General features: G+C 41.9%; 1 protein-coding gene and 1 long non-coding RNA gene across 13 annotated transcripts in view; one reads left to right on the top strand and one right to left on the bottom strand.

The window, feature by feature from the left end:
- The window catches only part of MARCHF10 (membrane associated ring-CH-type finger 10), a 100,239-nt gene that overhangs the window by 44,094 nt on the left and 33,261 nt on the right, over positions 1 to 22,884 (bottom strand). For 8 of the 12 annotated variants that reach the window (XM_075123699.1, XM_075123694.1, XM_048830461.2 and 5 more), the window contains exons 4-5: positions 17,522 to 17,657; positions 9,496 to 9,645 (exon numbers count right to left, since the gene is read on the bottom strand). In XM_075123699.1, the coding sequence (XP_074979800.1) occupies positions 9,496 to 9,645; positions 17,522 to 17,657 (286 nt within the window). The remainder of the gene's footprint in view (positions 1 to 9,495; positions 9,646 to 17,521; positions 17,658 to 22,884) is intronic. The other 4 variants (XM_075123700.1, XM_075123695.1, XM_075123703.1 and 1 more) reach the window with 2 other exon arrangements.
- The window catches only part of LOC142070200 (uncharacterized), a 44,541-nt gene that overhangs the window by 15,603 nt on the left and 6,054 nt on the right, over positions 1 to 22,884 (top strand). The window contains exon 2 of the long non-coding RNA XR_012666207.1: positions 17,588 to 17,727. This is a non-coding gene — a long non-coding RNA (uncharacterized LOC142070200). The remainder of the gene's footprint in view (positions 1 to 17,587; positions 17,728 to 22,884) is intronic.

The raw sequence follows: 22,884 nt of genomic DNA on the forward strand, positions 1-22,884 counted from the left end.
AAGAAGAGGTGATACAAAGCACCTGATGGGCAAAATTCTGATATCCTATCATAAAGGTATTGGTGAAAGGTGTGGTGGTAATGAAGTTGTTTGATTAAATTGACCCAACAGTGAGAGGAGAGAGAGAGGCTAGGCCTACAAACAGGACGAAGCTAATACCTCCCAAATTCTAATGAGAGAGTAGCTGTGAGAGTGACTTCTTCTGGGACTTTGGGCAAGTCACTTAGGTCAATATTTTAAAAAATAACTTCTTTTTTTGGATGTCTCCATTTTTGAGTGCTCAGCTACAGACGTTGTTCAGAGTTGCTAAGCATGAGTAGCTGCCATTGACATCAACTATTTAAAAAAAGTAAAAAAAAAAAAACTGAGGCATACAAAATTAGTGCACTTCTGAAAATGTGGACATTAACATATCTGCCTTGTATTTACCCAATTTCCTAGGGATAGGGAGTTGTGAGGATTAATCACCTTAAAATTTTTAAGCACTTTGATAAGCACTAATGATACTTTATTTTTTAGTCTCTTTGGAATATGACTTTTCTACAGATCACCAGATAATATACCTAGGATATTTATATGTTTGAATGTTAAGTCAATTCTCTGACTTTTTACTGAACAGATATTCTTTGTTTATTACATATAGTAACTATTTAAGATGTTAAAATGTGTACTATATAGTACAGAATATACGCTGCTCGAGTGGGACATTTCTCATAAGGACAGCAAGATGAACATGTGGCTCCACAGATGATGTTAACAGGCGGGCTTTTGTCTTCCTCAACTGTGGGATGTTCCAGGAAGGAGGACTTCTGGGAAGTTATGGGGCCCCTGTGACTAAGAAGGAGAACAGCATCTTCACACACAACTCACCAACATAGTGCGTACTGCAACCTGGCCTGAACCTGATAGGATCCAACTACAAGTGTCAGGTCTGGGTCAGCTGGAAGAGCAACCGACGCTTGGATCAGGTCACCTCTCCTCCTCCTGCCCATGGGGTTGGTGCAGCAGTGGCTTTGTTACCCGCTCTTGCCAGCTGCTGCCAGTTTGCCTCACTATGTGTGCTGTGGAATGCATGTACTGAGACGTCACAGTGCCTCTCGGGCTGCAGCACACATAACACAGCAGGGGGTAGTGGCTAGCAATAGGGCATGTAGCTGCTGCTGAGCCAAGCTGATTCCATAGGCAGGAGGAAACACTGGTGCTGACTCAGGAGAGAGGGGGGATGGGATGGGATGGAAAATGACTCCGCTTTCTCAGGCTCGGGTCAGTTGGGTTTGGGACTGGATCAGGTTTAAAAACTAGGCCCAAACAGACCTCTAGTAGTGAGCAGGACTTTAAATTCAGTTCAAAGGGGGCAGCTGACAAAAGCCCATAAGTAGGTTTAAAAATGGTGACCTTAACAGAGGGTTAAATGTTGGGGGTGGGGAGGAATGGAAAATTACAATAGTCATTGGCACAGCAAGAGGGATAACAGTGGGGGAATCTGCTCAACATCTTAGATATTTATAGATAAAAGCAAGTAGTATGGGGAATGAACAGGAGGCACTGGAAGTAATACTACATAAACTAAATTATGACTTAATTGGCATCACAGAGACTTGGTGGGATAAATCTCATTACTGGAGTATTGGTATAGAGGGGCATAGCTTGTTCAGGAAGGACAGGCAGGGACAACAAGAAGCGGTGATGCATTATATATCAAGAATACAAATACTTGTTCTGAGGTCCAGAGGGAAGTAAGAGGCAGATTAGCTGGAAGTCTTTAGGGGAAGATAAAAGGAGCAGGGGGAACAGGGACAATGTCATGATAGGGATCTGTTATAGATTACCAAATAAGAAGAGGAGGTGGAGGAGGCATTTCTAGAACAAATAACAGAAATATCCAAACATAAGATGGGGTAGTAATGAGGAACTTTAACTACCCAGCCATCTGTTGGAAAAGTAATATGGCCAAAAAAAAAAATCCCTTAAGTTCTTTGAATGTATTAGTGACAACTTCTTTTTTTCAAAAGGTAGCGGAAGTAACCAGGTGGACAGCCATTTTAAACTTGATTCTGACCAACAGAAAGGATTTGGTTGCGAATCTGAAGGTTGAATGCAATTTTGGTTGAAAAAGATCATGAAGTGATAGATTTCATAATTCTAAGAAAAGGAAGGAATTAAGCAGCAGACCAATAGACCTCAAACAAGCAGACATGAATAAACTCAATGAACTGGTGGGTAAGGACTTATGGAAAGAAAAAATAAGGGAAAAAGAAGTTCAGGAAAGATGGCAGTTTCTTAGAGACAAGATTGAAGGCACAACAGCAAACTATCCTGATGCGAAGGAAAGATAGAAAGACTAGGAAGAGGTCAATATTGTTCCATCAGGAGGTCTTTGACCTGAAAAATCAAAAAGGAATCCTGCAAAAAGTGAGCACATGGACTAATTGCCAAGGAGGAGTATAAAAGAATAGTATATGCATGTAGGAACAAATTCAGAAAGGCTAAGGCACAAAATGAGTTACACCTAGCAAGGGATATAAGAGGCTCTTTAAATACACAAGGAGCAAAAGATAAGGCAAAGGAAAGTGTAGGTCCTCTACTTAATGGAAAAAGAGCTAATAATTGATGACAACACAAAAGCTGAGGTGCATAAGACCTATTTTGCTTCAGTCTTTGCTAAAAGGTTAATGGTGACCAAATACTTTACAGAATTAATGTTAACAACAAGGGGGTTGTATGCAAGCCAAAACAGGAAAAGAACAGGTTAAAGAATATTTAGACGTACTCAAGTTGGTAAGGCCTGATGAAACTCATCCTAGGGTACTTAAGGAACTAGCTGGAGCAATCTCGAAACCATTCGCAATTATCTTTGAGTACTCCTGGAGGATGGGTGAGTTCCCCAAAGGCTGGAGAAGGGCAAACATAGTACCTATCTTTAAAAAAGGGAACAAAGGGTATGTCTACACTATGGAATAAGGTCGAATTTACAGAAGTCGTTTTTTTAGAAATCGGTTTTATATATTCGAGTGTGTGTGTCCCCACAGAAAATGCTCTAAGTGCATTAAGTGCATTAACTCGGCGGAGTGCTTCCACAGTACCGAGGCTAGAGTCGACTTCCGGAGCATTGCACTGTGGATAGCTATCCCACAGTTCCCGCAGTCTCCGCTGCCCATTGGAATTCTGGATTGAGATCCCAATGCCTGATGGGGCTAAAACATTGTCGCGGATGGTTCTGGGTACATATCGTCAGGTCCCCCTTCCCTCCCTCCCTCCGTGAAAGCAAGGGCAGACAATCGTTTCGCACCTTTTTTCCTGAGTTACCTGTGCAGACGCCATACCACGGCAAGCATGGAGCCCGCTCAGGTAACCGTCACTGTATGTCTCCTGGGTGCTGGCAGATGCGGTACGGCATTGCTACACAGTAGCAGCAACCCATTGCCTTCTGGCAGCAGACAGTACAGTACGACTGGTAGCCGTCCTCGTCATGTCCGAGGTGCTCCTGGCCACGTCGGCTGGGAGCACCTGGGCAGACATGGGCGCAGGGACTAAATTTGGAGTGACTTGACCAGGTCATTCTCTTTAGTCCTGCAGTCAGTCCTATTGAACTGTCTTATGGTGAGCAGGCAGGTGATACGGATTGCTAGCAGTCCTATTGCATCATCTTCTGCCGGGCAGGCAAGAGATGAGGATGGCTAGCAGTCCTACTGCACCATCTTCTGCTGAGCAGCCATGAGATGTGGATGGCATGCAGTCTTTCTGCACCATCTGCTGCCAGCCAAAGATGTAAAAGATAGATGGAGTGGATCAAAACAAGAAATAGACCAGATTTGTTTTGTACACATTTGCCTCCTCCCCCGTCTAGGGGCTCATTCCTCTAGGTCACACTGCAGTCACTCACAGAGAAGGTGCAGCGAGGTAAATCTAGCCATGTATCAATCAGAGGCCAGGCTAACCTCCTTGTTCCAATAAGAACAATAACTTAGGTGCACCATTTCTTATTGGAACCCTCCGTGAAGTCCTGCCTGAAATACTCCTTGATGTAAAGCCACCCCCTTTGTTGATTTTAGCTCCCTGAAGCCAACCCTGTAAGCCGTGTCGTCAGTCGCCCCTCCCTCCGTCAGAGCAACGGCAGACAATCGTTCCGCGCCCTTTTTCTGTGCGGACGCCATACCAAGGCAAGCATGGAGGCCGCTCAGCTCACTTTGGCAATTAGGAGCACATTAAACACCACATGCATTATCCAGCAGTATATGCAGCACCAGAACCTGGCAAAGCGATACCGGGCGAGGAGGCGATGTCAGCGCGATCACGTGAGTGATCAGGACATGGACACAGATTTCTCTGAAAGCATAGGCCCTGCCACTGCATGCATCATGGTGCTAATGGGGCAGGTTCATGCTGTGGAACGCCGATTCTGGGCTCAGGAAACAAGCACAGACTGGTGGGACCGCATAATGTTGCAGCTCTGGGACGATTCCCAGTGGCTGCGAAACTTTCGCATGCGTAAGGGCACTTTCATGGAACTTTGTGACTTGCTTTCCCCTGCCCTGAGGCGCAAGAATACCAAGATGAGAGCAGCCCTCACAGTTGAGAAGCGAGTGGCGATAGCCCTGTGGAAGCTTGCAACGCCAGACAGCTACCCGTCAGTTGGGAATCAATTTGGAGTGGGCAAATCTACTGTTGGGGCTGCTGTGATGCAAGTAGCCCACGCAATCAAAGATCTGCTGATATCAAGGGTAGTGACCCTGGGAAATGTGCAGGTCATAGTGGATGGCTTTGCTGCAATGGGATTCCCTAACTGTGGCGGGGCCATACACAGAACCCATATCCCTATCTTGGCACCGGAGCACCAAGCCGGCGAGTACATAAACCGCAAGGGGTACTTTTCAATAGTGCTGCAAGCTCTGGTGGATCACAAGGGATGTTTCACCAACATCAACGTGGGATGGCCGGGAAAGGTACATGACGCTCGCATCTTCAGGAACTCTGGTCTGTTTCAAAAGCTGCAGGAAGGGACTTTATTTCCAGAGCAGAAAATAACTGTTGGGGATGTTGAAATGCCTATATGTATCCTTGGGGACCCAGCCTACCCCTTAATGCCGTGGCTCATGAAGCCGTACACAGGCAGCCTGGACAGTAGTCTGGAGCTGTTCAACTACAGGCTGAGCAAGTGCAGAATGGTGGTAGAATGTGCATTTGGACGTTTAAAGGCACGCTGGCGCAGTTTACTGACTCGCTTAGACCTCAGCGAAACCAATACTCCCACTGTTATTACTGCTTGCTGTGTGCTCCACAATATCTGAGAGAGTAAGGGGAAGATGTTTATGGTGGAGTGGGAGGTTGAGGCAAATCGCCTGGCTCCTGGTTACGCGCAGCCAGACACCAGTGCGGTTAGAAGAGCACAGGAGGGCGCGGTACGCATCAGAGAAGCTTTGAAAACCAGTTTCAGGAATGGCCAGGCTACGGTGTGAAAGTTCTCTTTGTTTCTCCTTGATGAAACCCCCCGCCCCTTGGTTCACTCTACTTCCCTGTAAGCTAGCCACCCTCCCCTGCTCCCTTCAATTCATGCATTCTTTATTCATTCATCACACAAATAGGGGGATGACTACCAAGGTAGCCCAGGAGGGGTGGTGGAGGAGGGAAGGAAAATGCCACACAGCACTTTAAAAGTTTACAACTTTAAAATTTATTGAATGCCAGCCTTCTTTTTTTTGGGCAATCCTCTGTGGCGGAGTGGCTGGTTGGACGGTGGCCCCCCCCCCACCGCGTTCTTGGGCGTCTGGGTGTGGAGGCTATGGAACTTGGGGAGGAGGGTGGTTGGTTACACAGGGGCTGTAGTGGCAGTCTGTGCTCCAGCTGCCTTTGCTGCAGCTCAAGCATACACTGGAGCATACTGGTTTGGTCCTCCAGCAGCCTCAGCGTTGAATCCTGCCTCCTCTCATCACGCTGCCACCACATTTGAGCTTCAGCCCTGTCTTCAGCCCGCCACTTACTCTCTTCAGCCCGCCACCTCTCCTCCCGATCATTTTGTGCTTTCCTGCACTCTGACATTATTTGCCTCCACGCATTCGTCTGTGCTCTGTCAGTGTGGGAGGACAGCATGAGCTTGGAGAACATTTCATCTCGAGTGCGTTTTTTTTCTTTCTAAGCTTCACTAGCCTCTGGGAAGGAGAAGATCCTGTGATCATTGAAACACATGCAGCTGGTGGAGAAAAAAAAAGGGACAGCGGTATTTAAAAAGACACATTTTATAAAACAGTGGCTACACTCTTTCAGGGTAAACCTTGCTGTTAACATTACATACATAGCACATGTGCTTTCGTTACAAGGTCGCATTTTGCCTCCCCCCACCGCGTGGCTACCCCCTCAACCCTCCCCCCTCCCTGTGGCTAACAGCGGGGAACATTTCTGTTTAGCCACAGGCAAACAGCCCAGCAGGAATGGGCTCCTCTGAGTGTCCCCTGAAGAAAAGCACTCTATTTCAACTAGGTGACCATGAATTATATCTCACTATCCTGAGGATAACACAGAGAGATAAAGAACGGATGTTGTTTGAACGCCAGCAAACATACACTGCAATGCTTTGTTGTACAATGATTCCTGAGTACGTGTTACTGGCCTGGAGTGGTAAAGTGTCCTACCATGAAGGACGCAATAAGGCTGCCCTCCCCAGAAACCTTTTGCAAAGGCTTTGGGAGTACATCCAGGAGAGCCGCGAATGCCAGGGCAAAGTAATCCTTTCACATGCTTGCTTTTAAACCATGTATAGTATTTTAAAAGGTACACTCACCGGAAGTCCCTTCTCCGCCTGCTGGGTCCAGGAGGCAGCCTTGGGTGGGTTCGGGGGGTACTGGCTCCAGGTCCAGGGTGAGAAACAGTTCCTGGCTGTCGGGAAAACCGGTTTCTCCGCTTGCTTGCTGTGAGCTATCTACAACCTCATCATCATCTTCGTCCCCAAAACCTGCTTCCGTGTTGCCTCCATCTCCATTGAAGGAGTCAAACAACACAGCTGGGGTAGTGGTGGCTGAACTCCCTAAAATGGGAGGCAGCTCATCATAGAAGCGGCATGTTTGGGGCTCTGACCTGGAGCGGCCGTTCGCCTCTCTGGTTTTCTGGTAGGCTTGCCTCAGCTCCTTCAGTTTCACGCGGCACTGCTTCGGGTCCCTGTTATGGCCTCTGTCCTTCATGCCCTGGGAGATTTTGACAAAGATTTTGGCATTTCGAAAACTGGAATGGAGTTCTGATAGCACGGATTCCTCTCCCCTTACAGCGATCAGATCCTGTACCTCCCGTTCGGTCCATGCTGGAGCTCTTTTGCGATTCTGGGACTCCATCATGGTCACCTCTGCTGATGAGCTCTGCATGGTCACCTGCAGCTTGCCACGCTGGCCAAACAGGAAATGAGATTCAAAAGTTCGCGGTTCTTTTCCTGTCTACCTGGCCAGTGCATCTGAGTTGAGAGTGCTGTCCAGAGCGGTCACAATGGAGCACTCTGGGATAGCTCCCGGAGGCCAATACCGTTGAATTGTGTCCACAGTACCCCAAATTCGAGCCGGCAAGACCGATTTAAGCGCTAATCCACTTGTCAGGGGTGGAGTAAGGAAATCTATTTTAAGAGCCCTTTAAGTCGAAATAAAGGGCTTCATCGTGTGGATGGGTGCACATTTACATCGATTTAATGCTGCTAAATTCGACCTAAAGTCCTAGTGTAGACCAGGGCAAAGAGGACCTGGGAAATTTATAGACCACTCAGCCTAACTTTGATACCTGGAAAGATACTGGAACAAATTATTAAATAATCAGGTTGTAAGCACCTTCAGGATAATAGGATTATACGTAATAGCCAGCATGGATTTGTTAATAACTGATGATGCCAAACTAACCTAATTTCCTCCTTTGACAGAGTTATTGGCCTAGTGCATGGAGGGAGGAGGGGAGGCACAAGGAAGCTGCAGACGTGATATATCTTAATTTTTAGTAAGGCTTTTGACACAGTCTCACAGGACCTTCTCATAAGCAATGAAGGGAAATATGGTCTAAATGGAAATACTATAAGGTGGGGTGCACAACTGTTTGAAAGAAAGTACTCAGACTAGTTATCAATGTTTTCCTGTCAAACTTGGGGGATGTGTCTAGTGAGGTCCTACAGGTCTCATACTAGTCATAGATAAGGGAGGGTATGCTTATAAAATTTGCAGATAATCTCAAGTTTGGAGGGGTTGCTAGCACTTTGGAGGACAAGATTAAAATTCAAAACAACCTTGACAAATTGGAGTATTGGGGGTTATAGTGGAGCACAAATTAAATGTGTCAACAATGTGGTGCATATGCAAAAAAGGTGAATATTATTCTGGGGTGTATTAACCGGAGTGTTGTATGTAAGATACAAGGTATAATTGTATCACTCTATTCGGCATTGGTGAGGTCTCAGCTGAAATATTGTGTCCAATTCTGGATGCCATACTTTAGGAAAGATGTGGGCAAATTGGAGAGAGTTCAGAGGAAAGCAACAAAAATGATTAAATTTAGAAAACCTGACATTCAAGGAAAGGTTATAAAAATTGGACATATTTAGTCCTGAGAAAAGAAGACTGAGGGGGGACCTGATAACAGTCTTCAAATACGTAAAGGGCTATTATAAAGAGGACAGTGATCAATCACTTCTTATCCTACCTTCAGTGGACATGAAGAATAGTGGGCTTAAACTATACCAAGGGATTAGGTTAGATATTAAGAAAAGCTTTCTAACCGTAAGTGTAGTTTAAACTCTGAAACAGGCTTCCAATCACTGGAGGTTTTCTAGAACATGTTGACGAAACACCTGTTGGGAACAGTCTAGGTACAGTTGCTCCTGCCTTAGTGTAGGTCCCTTTTTAATCCTATGATTGTGTGACCCTGTCTACGGCTTTACTGCAACGGAATATCCAGTTAATGGCAACCTAATGGCAACCTATATGAAGTTGTGTATAGCCATGTGTTAGATTAGAATTTCAGAGGTATTTATCTTATACAAAAGTTATCAAACATTGAAAAATAAAATGCAGTAATATGTGATGCTTATTTTAGTCAGTATATTTAAGTTATTTTAAGAATTTTTAATAGCTTCTTCAATCAAGTGGATCAGCCATTTATTTAGATAATAGGCTGAATGGAATTTAGAGGATAGATACATTTTTCTAAAGCTATACATTTATTAAGACTACTTCTTTATTTAGTGAATTCCTTTTATGTCTCCTCTATGGTTATATCTATATAGATATAATCTATATCTCAAATGAGAATATCAGTTAATTAAGGCTTTGTTCTCATTTACACTAAGGCCCCTTTTATATTGGTAGTTTAAATGGACCTTAAAGTGAATGTAAATGACAGTTTAAGGCCTCTCTAGGGTACTGGAGTTGGGACACCATGGTATAAATGATAAATGGATCTGTAAGAGTTCAGCAGCCTAGAAACAGACTGTTCTACATTTCTACAGACCAAAAGAGTTGTAAAGGAGATTTTTCTCACCAGATGCGCTGGTAACTTGTGCCTTTGCCTGCAGCAACGAGGTCTGTCTGTCTCTTTCTTCCAATTTTCTCATATTCTGTGTGTCTGGGCTTCCCAACAATCCTCCCTGGCTCATTCTCTTCCTCCTTAATAATGACTGCTTCTGGGCAGCTGTTAAGTATAAAACCTTTTCAGTAATTTTATTATATTTTCAGGGAAAGAGCTTCCATTAAAATATTTCTTCATAAAAAACCTAGAAGATAAGTCCCTACAAGGTCTGCCTCCACAGAGCAAGAAACTATATCGGCACTGATTTCTCTTTTAGCAAATCTTTTGTCATTTATACTCAATTGAAAATAGAAAGAAAAATTTGTATTTCAAAGAAAAAATGCCAGACAATTTATTCCTGCAAAATGTGCATAATAGCTTTTGATATACAGAGTCATATTCAGTGAACAGAGATTTGGCGGGTTATCCAAACTCACATTTAGCTTCACAATGTAGAATACCAATCTCTTTTCATTAAGAGAGCCATAAAGAAACATTGGAATTTTTTCAAACAACTCTATTTTTAAATTTCAAACTTTTTTTCAAGGAAAATAACTTTTCTGAACAGCTCTAATTAAATGAATATGTTCAAAGCAGTGGGAATTTCCATAAATCTTCGAAAGCTGAAGCAAAGACCTGTCTTCTCCAGTAATGAATCACAGCTGAAGTTCTATCTATTAGGAGGTTTGGTGGCTAGTCCCACTCCATTACATACTGACCAACTATCCAGTTTGGTGGTCAACCTCCATATCCATAGGGTAACTGTTTTTTTCCAAAGACAAACTAAGGATTCACCTAGCATAGAAAGTAAGGTTCAGATTTTCAAAATCTCAGTCAGTCCTTCAACTGCTCAACATGTGCAATGGGGTCCAGATTTTCAAAGCTCAGCTGCCATTTATGCACCTAAACAAGGACCATATTCTCAAAAGAGCTCATTGCCCAATGCACACCTAATGTGCTGAGCTCTTTCAAAAAATCTATCCACTTATAGTTGGAAACATGAACGCAACTCTTCTGAAAATCCAGCTGATTGTGGGTACTGATCTCTCTGAAAATCTGGCCCTAAATGAGCTTTCTGCCCAGAGAGATTGTTAACAGGATTTGCCAGAAAAGCATTAGGAAATTTGATAAAGAGACTTCCAGTTTAAAATTAGCTAGATCCTAAACAGATTGAGCTGTCGCTATTTTTAATTTTTTATACATTTTGTAAAGTTGGATTTACCCTCATCTGAAAGATAAAGGCCAAAGATAAGCATCTCTAGTCTGAAAGTGTCATATATAGAGATGGACCTGAAACAAAAAAATCTTCATTTGAACACCTCCAAACTTTAGAGAGCATTCACAATCCCAATCCAGATAAAGATACTGACTTCAGCACTGTGCCAAAAAGGTAGTGGGGCCAGGCAGAAGAGAGGGGTAAGGAACAGCTGTTCCATTCAGCATGTTCCCTGTACAAACTAGTGGATGTGAACCATATATTAATTAATGCCAAGACTAACATTACCTCCTCCCAGATGCTCTGTGACCCCTTTCAAGGAATCTAAAGTGCAGCTGCCAGAGGAGCCAAGAGATGCTACCTATCAAGAGATGGGGAGCAGGATGCATACCCAGCATCTGAAGTGTCAGGCCCTATCCTATGGATCTTTGGCCTCTATGTATTTGGCAGCCTATAGTCCTGCTCTTCATATAGATCCCATGTAGGTAACAGAATGATAGGCTACATCTTCATGGACACAGGGGCTGTAGCTCTCTTCATGCAAGTGTTCCCCTTCTGTGTGTTTCTATGCAGGAGGGGAGGACATGTCTCCAAAGTAAACAAAAAAAAATCTGTATTTTCAATTAATAAGGCATTCCTAGGAGTTCTGGCACTGGTAGTTCACTAAGCAACTTGTTTCCAGCTGTGAGTAGGATAGGGCTCTGCTTTTCACTTGGCCTTGGAAAGAAGAGGAATTAAATGTTTCAGTGAGTGTCAAGAACCTTGTTGGCTGCGATAGGCACCAAGAAGGGAGAGCTGATTTACTTTGGGTTGGGATCAAGAGGTGATATTGAGCCACTAATATAAAAGGACAGTTCAAGGGGAAGGAAGGAAGATTTTTGGTTCAGACAATAAACAAATATATAGAAACCTTCTGCCCCTCTTACTAAATGCTACTTTTCCCAGTAGCTGCAGTGCCAGAAAATGCGAAGATTAGGTCCAAAAGATAATTAATAGACATCATCTATTTCTTTTCAATTTGGAAAAACAGATTGGTAGCATAATAGACGTGACTGATATTGCCTCTGAGTATAACTAAAATTAAAGGGCTCATACTGTTCACCTTGCTGAGTATGCTGGAGATGTTTATGGTTTCATATATGCAGAGGAACTCTTAATTAAGGCTTAATTATTTACCACAAATATCTTTTTATTTTAGAACACAAGAGGTGGGATTTTCAGTGTTAGGAACTTTAATGTCTAATAAGTGAGAGAGTAATGTAAACATTTATTGAGCTTTTTAATTTGCCCCAGTTCCAATGTGAAGCTGAATTGATTTCCAACTTTGGGGAAGGCCTGCTGCTTGTGACAATGCTCCTGGGTACTCTGCAATAGAATCCTCTGTATGTTCACATTCATACAAAAAAGTTTGTTAAAATAATACTGAAAGAACCTCTTGCATTCTGGTTTTGCCAGTTACTGTGTTATGAAACATAGCAGATAAGGAATTAAGAAATCTGATGAATTTCAGTGAAAGCAAAAAAGCAAGCAGGCAGGTTGAAATCACTGCATACTGCTTTTGCTGTATCCTCCCCAGCACCATGCTATCAGTAGCACAGAGGAAAAGGGGAAGGAGGTTCCAGGTGCTCATAATACCATACAGGATGGGGGTAGACTATACATCTGTAACAAAAATTCACTGTAAAATGAGCCCATTATAAACACACTCATCTTTACTGCAACAGCTAGCTTGAGTTAGTAAACTCTGGTTACAACACATGAGCTACCCAAGGCCAGGTGAGAGTGAAGACAGTGAAACAACAGTTCGGCCGCAGCAGCACCTGTGGTGGCTCACGCTAGACACCTGAGCACATACCCCTGCATAACATGTTTGTTTGAGCACAGCTAGCACATGTATGACTACCAGCTCTGGAAATCGCATATCCCAGCTGCTATGCACACATACCCAGTGTGTGTGAACAGGAGCTTGGTTAGGAGCCAAATTCAAATTATAGCTTGACCTAACAAGCATTTAAAAGTGATTTAAAACATGACCTATAACCACAACCAGTCCTGGAAATAGTTGTCCATGAGAAACTGGTAAGTGATACACAGACATCATACAACGAACTCCAATATTAGTGCCATGTGAATGTGGGAATCTTTGGTGCATAGCCCCACTTGACTCATTACACAGGCAGAGGAAGCCACAAACTTAGGTGCACCTCTGACGGTCTTGTACCAGGACAAGAATAGAGTGACATAAAACAACACCAAGAATATTGCCATGGTGTGGATAGGATATGATGTACCCCACAAACCACGGCACAGGCCACACAGTAAAATGCAAACATTGTGAATGCCTTGTACCAATACAAAAGAGTGGTCAGGAACTTGCTTTGCTAGCCGGTTCCTAGAATCCTCTCATCCTACACCCTCCTCAAACCATGGCAAGGAAAAAAAGCAGGACAGACAGGAAGACCGACAGTACATAGAATCATAGGACTGGAAGGGACCTTGAGAGGTCATCTTGTCCAGTCCACTGCACTCATGGCAGGACTAAGTATTATCCAGACCATTCCTGACAGGTGTTTGTCTAACCTGCTCTTAAAAATCTCCAATGATGGAGATTCCACAACCCCCTTAGGCAATTTATTCCAGTGCTTAACCACCCTGACAGTTAGGAAGTTTTTTCTAATGTCCAACCTAAACCTCCCTTGCTGCAATTTAAGCCCATTGCTTCTTGTCCCATCCTCTGAGGTTAAGAACAATTTTTCTCTCTCCCTCCTTGTAACAACCTTTTATGTATTTGAAAACTGTTATCATGTCTCCTCTCAGACTTCTCTTTCCAGACTAAACAAATCCCTTTTTTTTTATTTTTAATCTTCCCTCATAGGCCTTGTTTTCTAGACCTTTAATCATTTTTGTTGCTCTTCTCTGGACTTTCTCCAATTTGTTCACCTCTTTCCTGAAAGTGCCGCCCAGAACTGGACACAATACTCCAGTTGAGGCCTAATCAACGCAGAGTAGAGTGGAAGAATTACTTCACTCCTGCTAATACATCCCAGAAGGATGTTTGCTTTTTTTGCAACACTGTTACACTGTTGACTCATTTAGTTTATGGTCCACTATGACCCCCCCCCCCCCCCCAGACCCGTTTCCGCAGTTCTCCTTCCTAGGCAGTCATTTCCCATTTTGTATGTGTGCAACCGATTGTTCTTTCCTAAATGGAGTACTTTGCATTTGTCCTTACTAAACTTCATCCTATTTACTTCAGACCATTTGTCTAGCTTGTCCAGATCATTTTGAATTTTAATTCTATCCTCCAAAGCACTTGCAACCCCTCCCAGCTTGGTATCATCTGCAAACTTTATAAGTGTACTCTCTCTACTGTTCTCTAAACCATTGATGAAGATATTGAAGAACAGAACCAGACCCAGAACTGATCCCTGTGTGGCCCCCACTCGTTATACCCTTCCAGCATGACTGTGAACCACTAGTAGCTCCATCTAGGTTGCATTTCCCTAGTTTGTTTATTAGAAGGTCACGTGAGACAGTATCAAAAGCTTACTAAAATCAATATATACCACATCTACGCTTCCCCCCTATCCACAAAGCTTTCTTTGACAGGGTAGCAAGCCATCTGGTCGGTATGACACGATTTGTTCCTGACAAATCCATGCTGACTGTTACTTATCACTTCTATTATCTTCTAGATCAGTGGTTTTCAAACTTTTTTTTTCTGGAAACCCCAGCTGAAGAAAATTGTTGATGCCCACAAGCTAATGAAGCTGTGGATGAGGGGTTTGGGGTATGGGAGTGACTCAGGGCTGGGGCAGAGGGTTGGGATGCGTGGGTGAGGGCTGCAGGGTGGGGCTGGAAATGAGGGGTTCAGGATGTGAGAGGAAGTTCTGGGGTGGGGATGAAGGGTTTGGGGTGCAGGAAGGGGCTCCAGATTTGGGGGGGCTCTGGGCTGGGGCAGGAGGTTGGGGTACATGAGGGGGTCTGGGCTGGGGGTGCAGGCTCTGGGGTGGGGCGGGGGATGAAGGGTTTGGAGTGCAGGAAGGGGTTCCGGGTTTTGGGTGGGGGCTCAGGGCTGGGGCAGGGGATTGGGGTGCGGGCTTTCCTTCGGCAGCTCCTAGTCAGCGGCGCAGTGGGGGTGCTAAGGCAGGCTTCCTGCCTGTTCTGGCACCGCAGACCACGCTGCGCCCTGGAAGCGGCCATTTCCCTGTTTTCTGTTATTGTCTCCCCCCCACCCCCACCCGCCATTGAGTAATGGGCCTACCCTGTCCTTGCACCATTTTCCCAGGTACTTAGTTTTTCTTACACCTTTTTGGTCTGATTGATATGTATTAGAATAAGGCCCTGATATAAATGAGTATCTCATTTTTAACTTCAGTGAACCATCTCCAGAAAGCATCCAAATCTACACACAGGACTGGATTCTCATATAGACTAAGGCTCCTTTATGCTACTTGGTCAGCGTAAATGGGTCTTAAAGTGGCAGTAAATTATAGTTTCATCTATTTCAATGTCCCTTTACATTGCCATATGTAGCAGTGAGACATTAGTGTAAATGGGAATCTGGTCCACAGAGACCTTTTTGGGTCAGAGACCTCTTTAGTCTTAATAGTTCTGGCTGAGAACATAGGGTGTTCATCAAGAGTATCTGACAAACTCATCAGTTCTCCACTTCAAACCAAAGCATTTAGTATGTCACTGAAAATTGCTAGCTCTTGGAGTTAGTGAAAGTGCTATTTCCAAAGTTCTATTCACAGCATCAAAGAAGATAAAGAGCTGGTGCTCTATAATTGCTCCCAGACACAGCACATTGCCCATGTTCACAAAGGACATGGAACTGTATCAGTTACAAGTTCGGGAGAGTAAGGATGATCCAGTAATTAGGGCGCTAGCCTGGGACTCAGGAGAGCTGGGTTCAATCTTCTGCTCTACCACAGACTTCCTTTGTGACCACAGGCAAACCACTCTGTCTCTCTATGCTTCAGTCTCCCATCAGTAAAATGGGAATAATTCATACCTCACAGGAGTGCTGTGAGGATAAATACATTAAAAAAGATTCGTATAATATGGTAAACATTCTATTTTCCCTTCTTATATGCTCAGGAATCCACATTTTGAAATGAAAAGATATGTCTAATCCTGCAACTGATTCTGCATGGCAGAATCCTGTGCTGCCCTGTTGCTTTCAGCGAAGCCCTGCATGGACATAGGTTTCGAGTTAGTTAATTAGACATAGACAGAGTTAGTTGCAAGATTAGGGCCTTCATTTGTTTTGATTACACTTTTCCCACAAAATGCCCAAGGCCCAAATTCTTCTCTAAATTCCACCATAAATCTGAAATTACTCTGATGGCAGCAGAACTAATACAGATTCACACCAGGGCAAATGAGAGCATATCTAGGCCCTCATTACCAGCAAAATTTTCATTTTGATAAATTATTTTTAATTAGTGGGATGCCAAAATGCAATAAAAGAGCTAAATTTTAATTTTAAACTAGGTTTAAAATGATCAACTTGATTCTTCCCCTCTCCCACCCCAAATTTAGTTTAAAAACAAAACAAAACAAACTTATATACCATCTCAGCCCAGAGCATCTGATATATTTATCTCAAATATCTGGGAGTGATTTATAATGTAAACACTGAGGGATCTTTAACTTTGGCCACATGGATAGTCCTGATGTAATTAATCCTTTTATAAACATACTGAAATAGCCTTCTGTCTTTGCAGACTCTCTATATAATGACATGGACATGCATGGATAGTAAGAAATCATTCCCACACAACTGTTGTCTCTGATTGGGTCTTTGGGAGCCTATTTTGTTTTGTTGGCCTCTGGAGACGTAGCTATGTTTCCACAATCTCCCTGTATCAAAGGAAAGGCACTTTCTATTATATTTAGCGGATAACTTTTACAGCATAAATATTTAAAGCATTTTTCACAAATGGAATACCATTTTAACAGGTAACTAGGTGGCATGCATACTAACTGACTTCTTTAAAGCAACAGGTTGATTAGTTAATTCTGGCTAAACGTATACCATTTTCTGAGAATTTATTCATACACTTTTTGGGATTAACAGCAGCTATTTAGAATTATGAAGCTTTTTTTGTTGTTTTGATTTTAAATTAACTTTATTTATGATAGGAAAGCTGCCCTTAATTCTGATAATCTGTTTTAGGTTTTAAACACACATCCCACATTTTCAGTTGATATTTTAACACTCTCACCCCTGGGTTCCAGATGTTAGTTTGATTCTGCTCCCACTAAAGTCCTATTGAAGTCAATCAAAAACTCTCCCAGGGCCCCAAAGAACTCAGGTGATTATAAGACTTGTTCAGTGTGAACATGAGTTCAAAGGCCAAATAAGCGAGACTGCAGAACATACAGACATGCCCTGAAGTGCTTTTTATTGCTATTCCAAAATGAATCCCTGTTGTTCTAAAAGGGAACTAAACCATTTTAAAATTATTTTAGTTAATTCAGTGAGATTGTTTATTGTCTCATGGGCCTAATTCTCATTTACACTTAAGTCACTTTACTCTACTCTGGTGTTGGAAAGTGGCCTTAAAGCAGGTGTAAATTTCATTTGTACTCATTTTAAGGTCACTGTACCTTATCAGAATGGTGTAAAGTGACTTAAGTGTAAATGAGAATTAGGCCCATGAGTTTGCATTATTGCATTGCATAATGACTCTGAATCCACAAGGCATCTTCTACATACTTGCTAATTCTTAATACTGTGGTAACTAGTTCCATTTTATGCACCCTTTAGTTCACCTGGAGTTACTTTGCTGGAGCTCATGGGAGGTTTTTGCTTTTGCTTGCTTGATGTTTTTTCTATAGCAGGAAATTTTGAGTCAGATCTGTTTGCAGAAGACTTGATGGCAGACCCAGAACCCTCATCTGCAGAAGTCTAGAAGAGTAAAAAGAAAAATATCAGTGACTGAACAACTAATTTCTGCTCTCTGCGTGAGTGAAAAAAGGTGAGAAGTTTTGTGCTCAAAGATAAGCAATATACCAGCAAAATTTCTAGCACTAGCCAGGAACAAAAGGCATACACTATCCATTTTTAGCAAGATCCTTCCTTCCCTTATCCATTTATATTCACAGCCCCACAAAGCTGGGGGAACAGAAATCTAAGAGCAATACAAAGTATATACCAAAATAGGTATTTCCAGAGAATTCAATAGCTATGCTTGGATTAAAATGAAAACTCTCTCAAATGGGCAGGAACTTTCACTATGCAAATCAGCATCTTCAGACATTAAAAACTAAATTCTGCTCTTGCTTACACCCATATAATTCTGCAGTAACTCAACTGAAGTCAATGGAGTTACAGCAATAGAACTGAGAGCAGAATTTCGCCCTAAATCTATAATCAGAAAGCAAAACAATGATCCTAATAGATGTGTGAGTGAATGTCTCCCATTAATTTTACTAGAGTGGTTAACTGTCAGGTCTAGTTTAAACCAATGATTATTTACATGTTAACACCATAAAGGAGATCACAATGCAATCACCCAAGCTAAACTGCTGCTATTCAATTCCAGAACACTTTGTATGTTCCTACTCCACAAGACACTTATGCCGCCTGTGCTCTACAGGAGAGGCATGATCTTTGTGGCTATGGTGTCATAATTTTCCAGTGCTACATACATCCATTTACTATTGGGTATGATTGTAGATCATCTAGATTTCTATTTAAATTGCTTAGGAGAGATTAAGTATAAAAATAGGTGTCTGTTCTCCTAAATTCTCATTTGAGTACACAAATATTAAGTGCCCAAACTGGAACACTGGGCTTTCCCCATTAGCATTGTTGTCCCAACAATTCCTCACACTGAGGGGAAAACTTGCTCTGACTTCTTGAAAAATATGCTCTGGAGGCTTCTATTAGTCCTGTTCGTAGCTTTTGCTGATGGCAGTCCCTATTTGATATCAAGTAAAGATTTTAGGTAGCTTTGAATTACTGGTTACAAACTGATAGCAATGGAACCAAACAACAAGGTTTTTTTTGTTTTGTCTGGTGGTATTTAAATATAATATTCTCGAAGTGTGTCTGATGACCTAATGCTGATCATAAGCAACTGCATTGTCACTCCAGACCCTGAAGGGGTGGGGAGAGTTCTTCCCCCATCCCTTTTCAGAGACATGAAGCACAATCATTTGGATGGGGTGTGGAGAATTTGGGCCTTCATTTATACATGCAGAGAAATATATACACTGGAAGGATTGTATGTCTGTATGCCAGAAAATTATGCATATACATAATCTCTCTATCATATGATTGTACAGAAACGGTCATTACAGAAATCTATTTGAACCTCCTATATAAATGCTAAAAAGAAAGATAGATGTAAAAGAGAGACTCCACTTTTCCATGCAGGGGCATAAACACCTAATTTTCTAAATAAAAGAGCAGATTATTAGTAGAGGTTCTTGTTAATAATTATAGAAAAACAGCTCAGGAAGTAATGTGATAGAATCACGAGTGATAAATATTAGATATTCACAGACCACTAGATATTCATCAGTTTTATTGTTAATTCTTCCTCAAGTGCATTTTTTTTCCTTAAGGTTTCTCTCTATACTGCTTCTGTCAAGCACACTCCATTCTGATTATAATTCTTTCAGTTTTCTGCGGTAAACTGAATATTTTAATGAAGATTATTTCATTAAATTGTACCACAGCTACACATTGAAGATGCTGCACTGTTTGTTAGTGTTACAGAAATAAGTCAATAGGAAGCAGAACATATTTTGTCATCCAAATCAGTGACAGTTTTTGGTATTCAGGTAGGAATTTCTGATATGACACATCTTGAAGACTTCACTTTATTAAGATATTACTTCAATAAAAAAATTAGTAAGATCATTTTATTATGAAGATTTGGGATTCTTGGAGAAACTACTACGTTTTCTGATTCCACAAAATTTCCATCTTGGTATCTCTCTTCTGTTTATTGGATCAGGCCAGTTTTATTAATAAAGACTTCATTATTTGTATTTTCCACTTCATCCTCAAAAAAATCATATTTCAAGAAGAGATGTTTAGATTCAATCTACTGATCACATTTATTGGCAGATAGCATAATATGGAACCACAGCACATAAATTAATAACACTACTACTAATTTGTTATACAGCACATTTCATCCATAGATTTCAAAGCATTCCACTAAGTAGGATAATGTTATTATCCAGCAGACCGGTGGCAGAGCTAGGAATAGAACCCAGGGGTGAAACCCTGACCCCACTGAAGTGAATGGGAGTCTTCCCATTCACTTCAAGGGGACCAGGATTTCACTCCATGTCTCTTGAAGCTGAGTCCACTGGACCACTATGTTCAACCCCTATTTTCTTTATTTTTAGAGAGTCTGATCTGAATTTTACTTTAATAAAGGGGTTTTTTTTAACATTAGTTGCCATTAATAAGTGAGTGTGAATGGTTACACATGTTGGTATGACCCTCTCTGCATATTGTCCATACAAATGATTTTTCTCACATGTTAGTAAAAGAAAATGTGATATACTTTTGGAGAGTTACAAATCTAGCCCTTGGAAGTCCCCCTTGAAATAATGACGAGTTCTTTTTCAAATGGTAATGTTTTACCCTTAGTTAGGCCTAAATCTGTAGGACACCCTCTGCCACTCCACTGTCATGAGAGTGAGGGCATGGGTCTGAAACAGCGGAGCTGTAGAGGGCTCCCTGCACTGCTACAGGGCTGGTGACCCTCAATCCCTGCAGGCACAAGGGTGGCTGCACTCCCACCCCCTGTTACCAATCAATACTTTTTTTTGTCAATTTCAGTGTCAGCTGAAATCAACATTTACTGACATCTATCACCTTAAATCAAAACCTGACAAGCTTATGTATAATGTAGGCCTTTGCCTGGGCAGTCTGCCCCTTAAGGGCAATAATGCCTACTGGTCAGTCCACCCAGTATAACTGGAAAGAGTTGAAAGTTCCAATTACAGATATAATCTAGGAGATGCCGGGAGCAAGTAGGGTTTGGGAGGAAACGCTGCTACTGTTTCTTTAAGGGCCTGGGGCCAGGAGCCTTACAGAGAGGTGGGGCAAAACTCCCCTATTTCCCAACCAGTTGAGGATGAGTTGAGAGAAGGGGACCACCATAAATGCTGCCTCCTCCTTCACAGGGTAGATGCCTGCAGACACTGAAAGAAATAAGAAGACTCCTGTAGGGTCCTTGAGTTAGCAGGGACCAGACACCAGCAGAAGGCTGCCAGGCCTCTGAATGTGACGCCTAAGTGGGGCCAGCTGAGAGAGAGAAATTGCAATCCAGCTCCAGGAGGAAAGCTGGAGTGCCTGCCATAAAGAGAGACTTAAAGACAGAGAGAATGCTGAGTAGGACAGAACACAGAAGGCAGGTTTCAGAGGAACCCAAAAAAACCAGAAGTACATTTTGTTTATTTGTGACTTTTTGTTATGGCCGCTTTTGTAGGAGGTTTTGTAATAAACAAGTCCTAAGAAGGGTACTATTGAATCAAATCTCAAGAGTGCCTGAAGTGGAATTACTGGCTTCCTAAGAAGGGAAACTGAGACAGGGAGTATGTGCAGCTCTGTACTAACTCAGCAGAAGGTGCTACAGGGGAGGCATGCCCTATGCCAGGGCCTTAGATGTTCATACATTGATTCCTGCGTTGAGACCAATAAATGATGGTAAATGACAGTGTATCTTTTAGAAAGACATCCAACCTTGATTTATAGACTTAGAGTGATGGAGCATTTACCATATTGTTAGCAAGCTGCTCCAATGGTTAATTATCCTCACCATTAAACATTTGCACCTTACTTCAAGTTGGAATTGTTTTAGCTTCTACTTCCTGCCACCACTGGATATTTTTGTGTCTTTATCTTCTGTGTTAAAGAGGTCTTTAGTAACAGGTATCTCCTCCTTGTGTAGGTAATTATAGGCTGCAGTGCTGAATCATGGTGTTGAGATATGCACTTAAATGGGTCACTGCCAGGCTAAGTTCTGAGTCTTCCCTATCGCTTTTAGACTTAGGCATCCTAGGAAAATCTCACTGTTAAGTACTGCTTACTGATAAATGTGTTTATGTGGGAGGTTACATGTTTTTGGGGAGGCTGCTTTCAAAACAGAAGTGCTGTTACAATGTAACAAGCATTACACTCTGTTTGAATGGTCAAAGAAGTTCAGTCCCAATTATTTTAGCACAGGGTGCAAGTTTGGAACATTACAGGGAGGAAGAAGTTGGATAAAAGTTAGCTTTTATCCAGTAGTTTAAAAAATAATATTTATGCTCAGTAACTAGCTCAATCTGTAAACTTCAGCTAATGAATACAAATAATTGTTTTGCATGCATAATTACAACATTAAAAAAGACACAATATTCAGCTTTGAAGTGACTTTGACTATTTTCTCACAAATACTGTAATTTCCTTTCTTTTACTTTGATGTATGTTTTACTTTTACTTTTTGTATGTTTATACAAACTGAGACCATAAAGTGTGTATATTCTTCTAATCTCATTGTCTATTTTAACATACTTAGTTTCACTATTTTAATTCCACTGGGCTTTCAATCTGGGGTGAAAAGCATAAACACAATTTTCAAAAATCTAGTACTAGGACACCAAAAAACAATCTGTCTCCTGAAGAGATTTATTTTAGTTTTAGTGCTCTGTTTAGGTGAAGGTTTTAAAATTTCAGCAGCAAATAAAACCAAATATAAAGGAAGCTGTCTGTAAATAAAACCCTAAATCGCAGTTGATTCTTATATTCCAATACAAATTAGCCAATTATTCTCCTGAATAATTATTCTCTATCACCTTCCCACTGTTTCATCAGATATGTAGATTATAAAAATAGAGATATGAAATATATGATTTCATGGAAACAAACATGGGAGACAGAAAAGGAGGCAAACAAGAACAAGCGAGAGCATGAACATAGTCTGTACTAAGGTCTGAAATAAGATGTATTAACTTTGATTCAGCTTGCAGGAGATGGATATTATTATAAACTTTGGATAAAACCAATATATAAAACAGGCTTATTTCACTTTCAAAGCAGCATAATAAATGCATTGACAAATACTGTATATAAGAAGTTAAAAAAAACAACAACTACACATACTGTAGAGAAGATAAATCAGTAG

Source organism: Caretta caretta, chromosome 27 (genome assembly GCF_965140235.1).
Source record: "Caretta caretta isolate rCarCar2 chromosome 27, rCarCar1.hap1, whole genome shotgun sequence".
NCBI classification, from domain to species: Eukaryota; Metazoa; Chordata; order Testudines; family Cheloniidae; genus Caretta; species Caretta caretta.